The 13,083-nt window shown below is 44.0% G+C and overlaps 2 protein-coding genes across 5 annotated transcripts in view; both read left to right on the forward strand.

The window, feature by feature from the left end:
* Positions 1-8,193, forward strand: part of LOC127585534 (MOB kinase activator 2-like) — a 507,209-nt gene extending 499,016 nt beyond the window's left edge. The window contains exon 6 of the transcript XR_007958519.1: positions 8,184-8,193. The gene's annotated coding sequence lies outside the window, so the exon portion shown is untranslated. The remainder of the gene's footprint in view (positions 1-8,183) is intronic.
* LOC127585532 (cytohesin-3-like) overlaps positions 1-13,083 on the forward strand; it is a 55,268-nt gene that overhangs the window by 29,153 nt on the left and 13,032 nt on the right. For all 4 annotated transcript variants that reach the window (XM_052043076.1, XM_052043078.1, XM_052043077.1 and 1 more), the window contains exons 2-6: positions 1,192-1,274; positions 1,580-1,644; positions 3,802-3,868; positions 10,540-10,658; positions 12,696-12,776. In XM_052043076.1, coding sequence (XP_051899036.1) covers positions 1,192-1,274; positions 1,580-1,644; positions 3,802-3,868; positions 10,540-10,658; positions 12,696-12,776 — 415 coding nt within the window. The remainder of the gene's footprint in view (positions 1-1,191; positions 1,275-1,579; positions 1,645-3,801; positions 3,869-10,539; positions 10,659-12,695; positions 12,777-13,083) is intronic.

The raw sequence follows: 13,083 nt of genomic DNA on the forward strand, positions 1-13,083 counted from the left end.
CAAACACTAGGAGAGGGAATTATTCTGCCAAGTCCTCAGACGCATGCTTGTTTGTAGCAGTGGGACTTTCATTGTTTGGCTGAAAGATCAGGAGGTTTTAGACACCACACCATTAGTTGCACATCCCCCTCACCTCTGGCAGACAGCAACGAGTTCGCTTTTACAAGTAACCAAATGCCAATGCTTGTTCTTGTTTTATTATAGGACCATTCGGCACAGAAGGAGCCCAAGCTGCCCATGTGTTTGTGCTGGGTTCTTGAACGTGCTTCAGTTTGTCCCAGTTGTCTGCCCCTTCTTCTTAGCTTGGTAGCTTTATTTTACCTTTTTTAAGAATTAATCCAATTCCCCTTTGAAAGTTCTCATTGAATCTGCATCCACTGCCCTTTAGGGAGCACTTTCCAGATCACTAAAAGGTTTTCTTCTCATACCTTCAGTTCACTTACAAATTATCTTAATGGTGTTTTTGTCCAGCAGTTCTTGAACACCCTGTCGGTGGAAATGTGTTCTTCCCAACCACTCCATCAAAACCCTTCAACCTCTTACTCAATCCCTCAATTATATTCTCCAGTCTTTCCAGGGGACGAAAGCCTGTCTTCCCTTGTGCCATTCTAACAAATGCTTTCTGTATCCTATCTAAGGGGCCATTCTCGGTTGAAGTTAAGACCCAACCTGTCTTCTAAAAGGGCAGTGAGAGGGACCAGGACCAGTGTCACAACCTTAATTACACCTCCAACCATTCACCAAGATCTCTTCCAATTCTGGCTTCCTGCGCTTCCCTGAGGTTATTCACTCCACCCTCGATGGTCACGCCTTCTTCTGCCAGGGATCCAAGCTCTGGAATTCCCTCTCTTTCTTCCTCTCTCCTTTTCAAGGTGCTCATTAAATCCTAACACCCCGATTAAACCTTCTGCTTGGCTTTTTTACGTGGCTCCGCCTCAACCATGATAATGCGACTGTGATCGCCCTTGGTTACGGTAAGCACAAAACTACTGGAAAGTCCATCTGGTTCACTAATTCCTTCAAGGCTAGGGAACCTGTCCTCGTTAACTCCTAACCCATTGCTAAGATGAACAATGCATCTTGTCTTATAGCCAGTGCTGTGTTTGCAGAAGGAACTTAGTCTGTATTTTCAATAGGGGAGATGCACCTTGCAAATAAAATCCAACTCTGCTGTTCCTGCTTCTTCCTCAGGATCTTCAGACCTTACTTCAGAGGAACAGAAAGAGGTTCAGATTATACGTCTGCATAAAGAGGAACTAATGGAAGACATTCAGGTACGTGAAGAACATTGTCTCCTCCTTATCACATTTCTCTTCCTGGGGGCTTGCTGTCCATAGGTTGCTTCCCTGTTTCATACTCCACCCAGTGACCACACTTCAGCACTACTTCACTGTTTGTAAGACAATTCAGGGCAAAGTGAAGGGAACTATGTAAGTGGAACATTTCCTTCTCCCTTGCTTCTCCCTTTAGCTCCTTCTCCTTTCCCTCCCTTACTTAATGGAACTCGCCCCTCAGTCCAGCCCTGGATGCCTTGCCTGTCGAGCTTTTCTGTGCTAACTGTGACAACTTTCTTCTTCAGAAACTAAAGATGGAAATCGCAGAAGTCATTGCAGAGCTCGAGAACTTCAATCACACAGAGGAGAGGTGAGTCAAAGACAACTTGACCAGGATGTCTGATATGAGACTCGCTAAATGGGATTAGCTTGGATGGGCATCTTCGTCGGCATGGACCAGTTGGGCCGAAGGGCCTGTTTCCTTGATCTATGACTGTATTTTCCAACTCACCGTAGTTCCAACAATGAAGCGTTCCCTAATTGAACACATCACCTGTCAGGCAACAAGACTTTCTAGAAGCGGGAAGGATATAGTCCTTCCTATTTATTGGGGCATGATAGTAAATGTGATTACATTACTCGACTGGAAGCAGAGGCCTGCACGAAACCCAACGTGGTGGCTGGGAATTCTAATTAGATATAGATGGATTTCTTTTTTTAAAGAAAACCCATTTTCAGTAATGCTAACTATGAAACGACTGGATTTTTTGTAAAGATCCATCTGATTCACTGATGCACTTCAAGGAAGGAACTCTGTCCTCTTTACCCACTCTGGCCTATGCCCATTAGTGTGATTGACTCCTAACTTCCTCCTTAGTTCAGGGGTAATTAAGGATGGACAATAAATGCTGGCATGGCCAACGACATCGATGTCCCCTGAATGACTAAATGAAGAAAGTTGTGTTTATTGGACAATACAATGATAATGGTGCGGTTGAACAATTGTTGTTGATTGACCAGCTTCCATCAGTCAGTGGGTGGGTGTCAAGAGCTCATCTTTTAGTGTATGAGAGGTCCGTTCAAAAGTCTGATAACAGCAAGATGGAAGCTGTCCTTGAGTTTGGTGGTACGTACTCTCAAGCTTGTTGACTGCTCAAGGACCACTCCCACCCTGGTTATTCTCTCTTCTCCACTCTCCCACTAGCAGAAGATACAAAGCTTGAGAGCACGTAACACCTTTGATCCTGCTGTGCTGTTATCAGGCTCTTGAACGGACTTCTCATACACTAAAAGGTGAACTCTTGATCTCCCAAGTTACCTCATCGTGGCCCTTGCACTTTATCTGTCTCCCTGCACTTTATCTGTCTCCCTGCACTGCACTTTCTCTGTAACTGTAACACTATATCCTGCATCCTGTTTTCCTTTTTACCACCTCGATGTACTTGTGTATGGAATGATCTGTCTGGATGGCACGCAAACAAAAGCTTTTCACTGTATCTCGGTACATGTGACAATAATAAACCAATACCAATGCAGAGTATCAACAGGTAAACAGCAAGTGTGCTGTCTTTGCTGGGTTTCAATGCACCCTGAAGACATAACAGAGATGGTTCAGAGAAAGATTTTGAAAGACCTGAGTAAAATGGTTAATGTGAAGAAGCCACTGGACACAAAGAGAATACACTGTAGGAAGACAGCTTCAGGCGACCAGTCTAACCAAGAAAATGCAAACTGGTGGGATTCTGGGCCAGGGAGCAAACAGAAACTGGGCATCAAGCCACAAATGATCCATGGGAGAAGTGAAACTGGAGGCCAAGTTCGTGAACATCGGGTTAGAATACAGAACTTGCTCTTGTGGGGCTGTAAATAGCACAGCTGCTTTTGACCAGCATGTGAAGGGGAAATGAATTATGGAATGCACAGAATTGCTGAGGAGGCCATTTTCCCCATTGTGAATCATGGAAGGATGGACAGCTTATCACAGAAGGAGACCATTTGGCCCATTCTATCCATGTTGGTTGTGGGAGCGCTGTCCAAGAAAGCACTGCAGGTCATGTTCATCAAGAACACTTCCAAGACTCTGAATATCTACTCTGTCTATGCCTCTTATAATTTTATAAACCTCCATGAGGTCTCCCCTCAGTCTTCGATGCTCAAGAGAAAACAATCCAAGTTTGTCCGATCTCTCCTTATTTGCTAATACAAAGGTTCAGGATACCTTCTCCACTGTTGTCTTTTTGGAAACCGGTGGGAAACTGGATAAATTCCTTGAAGGATCAACAATTGCAAGGATACAGGGAAGGAGCAGAGACATGAGAGTAAACAGATCGATCACTGAGAGAGCCGGAGAAGACGACACCCTGAAGGTTTCTCTCTCCACAGATGCTGCCTGACCTACACATTATGTTAGACTACTTTTTTCTCTGGGACTGTTTTCTCTTAAAGGGGACCCAGGTCTAAGTGTATAAAGAGCTGAATTGCATTTTGTTAAATTATATTATTGAAGTTTCTCTTTGTCTCCATTTAGTAAAATCGCAGAAAGGAACAAGCTGGTGGCAACTGGCAGAAAGAAATTCAACATGGATCCAAAAAAGGTACCGCATCCCACCTCTATATCTGACAAGAGTAATTTCCCCACTTCCTTTGCTTGGTTATTTTCTCATTTCTTTTTGCTGCCTCCTACTAAACTTGTCACTTGCTTAGTTCCTGCTGTACACCCTTTCTCCGCTTCTAAAAATGTCAATGTGTGAGATCGAAACACTTTGACATATTGATTGGTGCATTGATAGTGATTAGAATCATAACTTTTTATTGCTCTCCATTGCATTACGGAATCGTGGAAATGTATCGTGTTGAAGGGGGCCATTCGGCTCCTCGAGTCTGTACTAGCTGTTTAAAAGTTAATTCCACCCTCTGCTCTTCCCCATGTCTCTGGAAATATTTTCTTGCTCCATCTATTTGCTCAGTTCCCTCTCATGTTCTGCTCTCTGATGAAGAATGACTCAGTGTGGATTCACCAGCTGCTCACCCTTTCGCTGTGGAAGTCTACTGGCTTTTGTACCAACACCAGTGGAGATCAGAGATTGCAAACGCAACAAAATCGACTGTGACACGTTGTAGTTAAGTTACGCCCATCTTCTGTACTCTGCCATGGTACCTCTTGCACGTTGTCTCAGAAGAGGAGAGCAGAAAGATACTGTTCATGAACCTTTCACAATCCCAGACTGACCCAAAGCACTTTGTCGTCAATGAACCGCACATGAAGTCTGGTTAATGTTGCAATGTAGGAAACACTGCAATCAATTTGAGCAGAGCAAGTGAAATGTGACAAAATTCTGGATAATCCGATTTTGAGATATTGGTTGAAACATTGGCCAGGATATTAAAAAGACTTCCCCTGCATTTCCTTGAAATAGCATCAATGGAGCACTCTTTCTATGTGAACCTTTAACAATTGTTCAAGAGACATCAGCTCCGAATCGGCAGCACTAAACTGGATTGTCTGCCTGGATTTTTTATGCCCAGTCTTGGAGTGGGACCTTACCCATGATCTGTGTCAAAGCAGAGAGTGGTCAATAACATATTCTGAATCAATGAATCCTCAGACAAAAAGAAGCATTCTCTGCCTTGTCAAGCCTCTTCAGAATAGTATTGCAATGAGACGAGCTTTTGGATGGAGAAGAGATGAAAGAATATGACCAATCTAGCTACGGTCTTCCTAACCTACTCCTAAAATACAGTCATCTACCATCCAGTGTAGAGACATAAGAAACTTCAGATGCTGGAACTCTGGAGCTGGAGGAACTCAGCGGGTCAGGCAGCATCTATGGAGGGAAACGGACAGTCGACTTTTCAGGCCGAGACTGGAAAGAAAGAGGGAGAGAGCCAGTATAAAAAGGGTGGGGGGGGGGGAAGGGGTGGACTAAGAGCTGGCAGGAGATGGGTGGATCCAGGTGAGTCGGGTGATAGGCGGGTGGGGGAGGAAGGAGTATCCCCCAGCCTCCCCATCTGCCCATCACCCACACACCCCTCCCACTGGTTCCTCAACCCACCTCCGTCCCTTTATTCCATGGTCCACTGTCCTCTCCTATCAGATTTCATATTCCTCAGCCCTTTGTCACTTCCACCCATCACCTCCCAGCTTCACATCATTCCCACTCTCCCCCTCCCTCACCTGCCTATCACCCCCTCCCCCTCACGTGGATCCACCTATCACCTGCCAGCTCTTGCTCCACCCCTTCCCCACCCCCCCCCCCCCCCACCACCTTTTTATACTGGCTCTCCTCCCTCTTTCTTTCCCGTCCTGAAGAAGGGTCTCGCCCTGAATTGTCGACCGTCCATTTCCCTCCATAGATGCTGCCTGACCCGCTGAGTTCCTTCAGCTCCTTTGTGTTGCTGCTATCCAGCATATGATGTTTGGCAAGGTCCATGCAACATACCTCTGCTAGTGAAAGGATTAGTGCCTTGCTGATAAAGTCGAGCTTTTGTCCACAAAGCCGGTGCCTATTTCCTTTCATGTCATGCTCGGTTATAATGACAGGAAACTGCAAGAAATGCATTGCGGAGTGTAGCCTCACTGAGGCGTTATCTTTAGGACCTCGATGGGAGGAGAAAATAACCACTGTTTCCTCAGTATTGTTCGATTTAAAGAACTCGTGGTACCTAAAGACCCACAAAACGACGAGTGGGAAGGGAAACTCCTCGGTTTGCTCAAGATTCTACAAACCATCCCAGATTAAGAGACTGGGTACCCTTTCTCTCCTCTCTCAGGTGCAGAATGGGAGAAGGCACATTAGTGGAGCTTAAACAACTGCACTGAATTGAGAGTCTCAGTTCAATTTTAAATTCATTCTTTGGGATGAGACTTAGTGTCCATCTTGAGAAGCCTCCTCGAACAGTGGTAGTCCTTCTGGTAAAGGTGCTGTGTGTTGGAGAAGTTCCAGGACTTAGACCCAGCAATGATGAAGCTACTGCAATCTGTTTCCAAATGAGGATCATGTGTGACTTAGAGGGGAATCTGCAGGTGGTGGTGTTCCCCTGTGCCTACTGCCCTTGTCCTTCTTGGTAGTAAGGGTCATGGATTTGGGAGGTGCTGTTGGAGTAGACTAGGCAAGTAACTACATTACATAACATTTCTCCTGAAAGTTCCCCACCTCGTTGAGTAGGCAGAGCAAACATTGTCTGAGTTTCATTCTGATTTTTACCATGCCTTCTAAATGGCCTCTCTGCTAAGGTACTTGTCTGTAACAGTCAACGATAGGTCCCCAGGATTCTGTATGGGAGAAAAATTGTGGTGATGTTTTTAACAAGTCTTTCTTCAAACTTATTTTTTAATTTATAGAAGTATCAGGCAAGAACTGTTCGTCTGACAGAAAAGCACTCTCCAGTTGTGTAATGTACAGTATTTTCTTTTCAATTGATATGGGCAGGTAGAAGATAGGTGGGCATGTGTGGCTGTGATGGCAGGCAGGAGAATGTACAATGACCAGCATTGGTAACCCAACCCTAACTCAATGTAGGTGATACATCATATGTGCCTCTACTTATTCAATGGATGGGGGGAGGTGATGTCACCAACAATGTTGGCATGTACTGCCCATTCCCCATTAATCCCTGAGCTTCCTTGCTAAAACCATTTCAGAGAGTAGTTAAGAGTGGTGGATCCAGACTCACTTAAAGATCAACCCAAGTAAGGACACAGACCCCCTTTCCTAAAATTCTTCATTCATTACTTAGTAATTATTTCTAGAATAGTTAATTAACTCCCAGCTGCCATGGTGGGAATTGAACTCAAATCTCTACAATTGAAACCAAACCTCTGAGTTACTGGTCCAGTAATTTAAACACAATGCTAACCAACCCAATAAATAGGCCCGGCTGGGAGCTAGCACACAAAGAGATGTCCTTCCTAACAAACTGTGGACAGAATCCTCTGATGCTGTTAGCTTGGGGGTGGAGATTCGAAATTAAGAAGTTGAAAGCAGGTTTGGTGGGACCCTAGTGTTTATTCCTGTGTTTCCAAACCTCAGGAAAGATTTATTTGATCTGGATACCAAAATGATATCAGATCCTGATGGGGTACACCATGAAGACCAGAGGGCAGGTTGTTGTGAGGACAGGGCATAAACCGAGCTTGTGTTCACTTGAACACAGCCTTCAGTTGGTGCGCTTGTGTCTGAAAGGGCAGATGTTCGTCTGTACTTTGTGGTCACAGCAGTGAAATGAAATATCTGTTCTAATGGAGAATGAGGCATCCACAGACTGATCTTCCTTTGAAGGTTGAGGAGCAATCTAATGTAGGCATTTATAAACAACAGACGTTTAACAGACTAGAATCTATGACACAGTTGGAGGCCATTAGGCCCATTGTGTCTGGTTTGGTTGCAAGAGAGCTAAATGGTCTAATCCTCCCTTCCAATACTGGTCCCTAACCCTGTAAGTCACAGCTCTTCAAGTACACGGTTGGAATGTGACAATGGGTTCTGCGTCTACCAACCTTTCAGACAATGATCTGGACCCTCGCCATCCTTGTGTGCGCGTGAAAATTCTTCTCCTCTCTAATCCTTCCACTAACTTAAATCTGCTACCGGAAATAGGCCATTGCTATCCACTCTCTCTAATCCCCTCATAATGTTCTCCACCTCAGTTAAGTCTCTCCTCACCCACCTCTCCAAAGAGAACAACTCCAGCCTATCCAATTTTTCCTTGTAGCTACCAATTTTCCAGTCCTGGCAACATCCTCTAAAGTCTCCTTTGCACCCTTTCCAGGACAATCGCATATCTCCTCTAATGTGGTGACCAGAACTGTACGCAGTCCTCAAGCTGGGGTCTAACCAGTGTTGTATACAGTTCGAACAGGATCTCCTTCCTCTTATACCTGAAGCCGAGGTAGATTATCCATGAGAAAAGGAGATCGGAAAGCTCTTTCTCATGGAAAGGATGTAGGAATCTGGGGTGCTGGATAACACAAGAATGAGGTTAATGTATTTGTATAAGTTCATCATGGGATATGGTATAAGTGAAGTTTAGTCACAGATCAACCATTATCTAATAGAACAACAAGAGAGGTTTTGTGGGCTTGAATGACCTAGTTATGCTGTTACATTTAGCATGTTTTGCTAAATAGATCGACTGAGCAGTTAAGAAGGTGACAATGTTCCGTTTAATTCTGTAGCAGGAAAGATTAAGCACATCATCCTGCAGCAATAACAATTATTTGCATTTACATAGCGCCTGTAAGGAATCTTGCAAGGCCCAAGGTAGTGACTGGAAGAAGGTAGGGTGAGGAGGTTTGGAGAGGGCGTTCTGGCGTTTAGGACCCAAGGGCCAATGGTGGGGGAAAGGAAGGAGGGGGTGAGTAGAAGGTTGCACTAAAGGGTAGAATGATATTCATAGGGTAGGAGGCAGATAGTACAGAGATAAACTTTCTTCTAGAAATTAGAAACCGTTAATAAATGTTTGAATGCCTTTGCCAATCGAAAAACAGTCCAGATAATTGTGGGACAGAGAATTGAGTTTACCTACCAAACATTGGACTAAACTGATGTTGCCAAAGTGTAGTGATTTAATATTAATTTAGAAAATAATGATGTACGATCGCTTGGGTATCTCAGGATGCAGCCTGAGATATTTGAAAAATTCACAACACAAAATGCGTTCTGCATTTTTTTATCGATGATTCAAATGCACTGTGGGGGATGAATCACAGTGTTTCAACCCTCCAACTGCAGCTCACTGTGTAGGCAGTAACTCTGAAAAGCCACAGGAAACAAGGACAGTCATATCAGATGCCAGAATCTACTCTGAACTAGAGGGCTCGACTAATGGATGGCTTGAATAAATGTGCAAGTGACATTTGATGACGTTATGGCCTTTGTTACCTTTCAATACAGGAAAATGATAGGCAGAAAAAGATCGAGTGAAGTTGTTCCATGTTCCCTGTGAGGCTTGAATCATCATGCACAGACATTTCCTGCCCCCTCTGCACTCATCTGGGAAGGTTGTAGAAAATATTTACAAGGACGTTGCCAGGACTGAAGGACTGGATTACAGGGAGAGGTTGAACAGGCTAGGACTTCGTTCCTTGGAGCATAGGAGACTGAGTGATGATCTTATAGAGGTGTATAAAATCATGAGGGGCATAGATAGGGTGGACACAGACAGTCTTTTTCCCAGGGTTGGAGAATCAAGAACTACAGGGCATAGGTTTAAAGTGAGAAGGGAAAGATTTAATAGGAACCTAAGGGGTAACTTTTTCACCTAGAGGGTGGTCCATATATGGAAACAGTAGAGGCAGATGCAATAACAATATTTAAAAGACATTTGCACAGGTATATGCATAGGAAAGGTTAGAGGGAGATGGGCCAAATGCGGGCAAATGGGACTAGTTTAGGTGGGCATCTTGGTTGGTATGGACCAGTTGGGCCGAAGGGCCTGTTTCTGTGCTGTATGACTCTATGACTCTGACTATCTGTTCTCCAAGAGGCAATTAAGAAAAAGTCAAATATTTCTTCCTGGAATCCCTCAAGAGATCACATTGGTTATGCTTAGGTAAGACTGCTCAGCTTTTAGAGGATGTATGGTCTCCTCCAGTTAGCCGCAGTATCTGAGAATGTTTACAGGAGCACATTCGGCTCATAGAGTCTGTAGTGGCTGTAGGCAAGAGTAATCCAGCTCATCCCGATTCTCTACCTCCCTTTAAGTGCTACGGTTGAATCTGCCTCTTACTCCTGACGATGGATTCCAATGTATCTCTGGATATATCTTGAAGCAATTTGAACTTTTGCTGTTCGTGCAGTGAGGTTATAAGAACATGGCTGAGAATTGGGATTACATTGGGATTTCATACCAAAGAGCTAAATTAACTTTGTGGCCTTCAAGTTCTGGCCTCTTGCACATCTTCTTTCTTTTTTGCCCTTCTGTTCTTTCAGCTGTGAAACCTCCATGGTCTGGAATTCATGAGCTAAACCTCTTTGTCCTTCTCTCTTCACTTCAGACAATGCTTAAAACCTCTCTCTTTTTGCCAAACTCTTGGTCACCCATTCGAACGTGTCCCTATATGTTTCAGTATTAAATTTCTATTACATTTAAATGTATGAAAGCAACTTTTTATCAGTGCCGTGTCTATAAAACTATTCAAAGGTGATGTTATGTTATTGACGATGTTCCAACGTTCTGCTTTATTTGAGATGATGTTTCTCAGGTGAAAGCTGTTACCTTGGACAGATGTTGAATCTTTGTTAATGACTGACTTTATTGTTGCCAGGGTATAGAATTCCTGATACAGAACAAGTTGTTGTGTCAGAATGAAGAAGATATTGCCAAGTTCCTCTACAAGGGGGAAGGTCTGCACAAAACTGCCATTGGAGACTATCTCGGCGGGAGGTGAGCCCGAAAGCCGATGGACTTCTTGGGGTTGGTCAACTGTAGAATTCTGCAAAACGCAAGAAAAATGGGAGTTTCAAGGAGGTCATTTGGCTGTTTGAGTCTGCTCCACCATTCAATATGATCATGGCTGACTCTCTGTCTCAGTACCATATTCCTGCTCTTTTGCTATGAACCTTGATGCCTTTTGTGTACAGAAACTTATCTATCCGCTTCTCAGATTTACTCAGCAACTTGGCCTCCTGTGGCAGAGCATTCGACAGGTTCTCACCTCTGAATTGACTGTGATTCCTAGTTCCAAACATCTCAGCCACGTCCCTGAACAATCTTCATTTTCATAACACCATTCACAATCTTTGAGCATCCTAAAGCACATTATAGCTAACAAAGTCCTTTCCGAAATGTCAGAACATAAAAAAAAGAAAGACAATTTAAGAACAAGACCCTTCAAACAGCAAGATAAATGGCCAAATTATCTGCTTTAATGATGTTGTAGTTAGTCAAAGACGCCAGCAATATCAACAACCTTCATTTATATAAATCTCTCAAATAATGAAATGCCCCACAGCATTTAAGTTTAAATAAATAAGAAAAAAAAATTAAACAGGGAACAAGGAGCAGACCGAGTAATTATAGCCCAGTCGGGGATGGGATTTATAGGAACAGATTCTAAACAGTACAAATCATTATCTAAAAAGGCATGGGTTACCCAATGACAGTTGGCGTGGAGTGTTTCGGGGAGAACAAGTCAGATGAAAGAAAGGAGGGGGATGAGAAGTAAACGAGAAGGTTTATCTAGAAATCTTTGCCTGTGAGACTGAAGAGACTTTGTTCCCCTGACACCTGGTTACATTGCATCTCAGCTTTTAGGGAGTGTCAGCTGATATTGGGTGTTCCAGTGCCTCATCAGAATGCAATGGTAGACAAATCTTTTCTTCAGTGTTTGCCCACCTCTCCTCGGGATGCTTGCCCTTGCCCTGGGTCAGAGTCATAGAGTCATACAGCATGGAAACAGATCCTTTGGCCCAACTCGTCCATGCCAACCCATCTAAGCGAGTCCCATTTGCCCGCGTTTGGCCCATATCCATCCAAACCTTTCCTATCCATGCACCTGTCCAACTGTCTTCTAAACGTTGTTATTGTACTCGCCTCTACCACTTCTTCTGGCAGCTCGTTCCACATTTGCACTGTCCCAGTGTTTCAATTCTCAGTACTGGTAACCCAGGTTCAACCCTGACCTCCAGCACTGTCGGTGTGGAGTTTGCATGTTCTTCCTGTGACTGCGTGGGTTTCCAATGGGTGCTCCGGCTTCCTCCCATATCTCAAAGACGTGCGGGTTGGTGGGTTAATTGTCTGTGGTAAATTTCCCCCAGTGTGTAGGTGAGTGGTAGAATCGGTGGGGGGCGGGGGGTAAATTGATCGGAATGTGGGAAGAGTAAAATGGGATTAGTGTAGGATTGGTGCAAATGGGTGCTTGATAGCATGGTCTCAATGGGCCGAAGGGCCTGTTTCTGTGCTGTGTGACTTTATGACTCTAAGATGCTGGAATTAAAGAACCACAGTGATATCGGAGGATCAGCAGAGCTGGAAACGATTACAGAGATGGGGGGTATCCAGGATATGTAGGGTTCAAGTTCGGGTCCTTCCTGGAAACTGCAGTTCCTTCCTGGGAACTTATCACATCTGCTAATTCCTCTATGACCTCTTTAAAAACTAACTCATTGCCTAAACTTTTGGTCATCTGACCAAATATCACATGATGTGCTTACCATTTTATCTTCTTTCAAAATGCTTCTACAAAGTGCCGTGGGATGTCTTGATACATTAAAGGTGCTATATTAAAGCAGGTTGTTATTGGCAAGGGCAAGGCAGGCTTCAGTAAGGATAGGTGTACCTGGTGACCAATGGTGGGGGAACGTTGGGTCGAGGTGACTGGAGGTGAGGGGTCATATGCTGAAAACATGAATGGGCCCAGTCAGGTTGGCAATTTACCGTAAACAGGAATCTGAAACTTTCTTTTGCATTTCCTCTCTTCAGGGAACCACAAAATGTCAAGATTCTACAATCCTTCGTGGAACTGCATGAGTTTTCTGATCTCAACCTGGTACAGGCATTAAGGTGAGAAAATTTAATGGGTTGGCAATGAACTGGAATCAGAATCAGATTTATTATCACTGGCTTATATGGCATGAAATTTGTTGTTTTGCGGCAACAGTACAGTGCAAGACATAAAATTACCATAAGTTACAAAACAAACAAATCACGCGGAAAAAAAAGGAATAAAGAGGTAGTGTTCGTGCGTTCATGGGTTCATGGACCATTCAGAAATCTGATGGCGGATTTGGTGCAACTGATTTGTGCCACAAGTTCACTGACCTTGCTTCAAATACTACGGGCATTCAGATAACATGCCCTCGCACTCATT

This window comes from Pristis pectinata, chromosome 33 (genome assembly GCF_009764475.1).
Source record: "Pristis pectinata isolate sPriPec2 chromosome 33, sPriPec2.1.pri, whole genome shotgun sequence".
Classification (NCBI taxonomy): Eukaryota; Metazoa; Chordata; class Chondrichthyes; order Rhinopristiformes; family Pristidae; genus Pristis; species Pristis pectinata.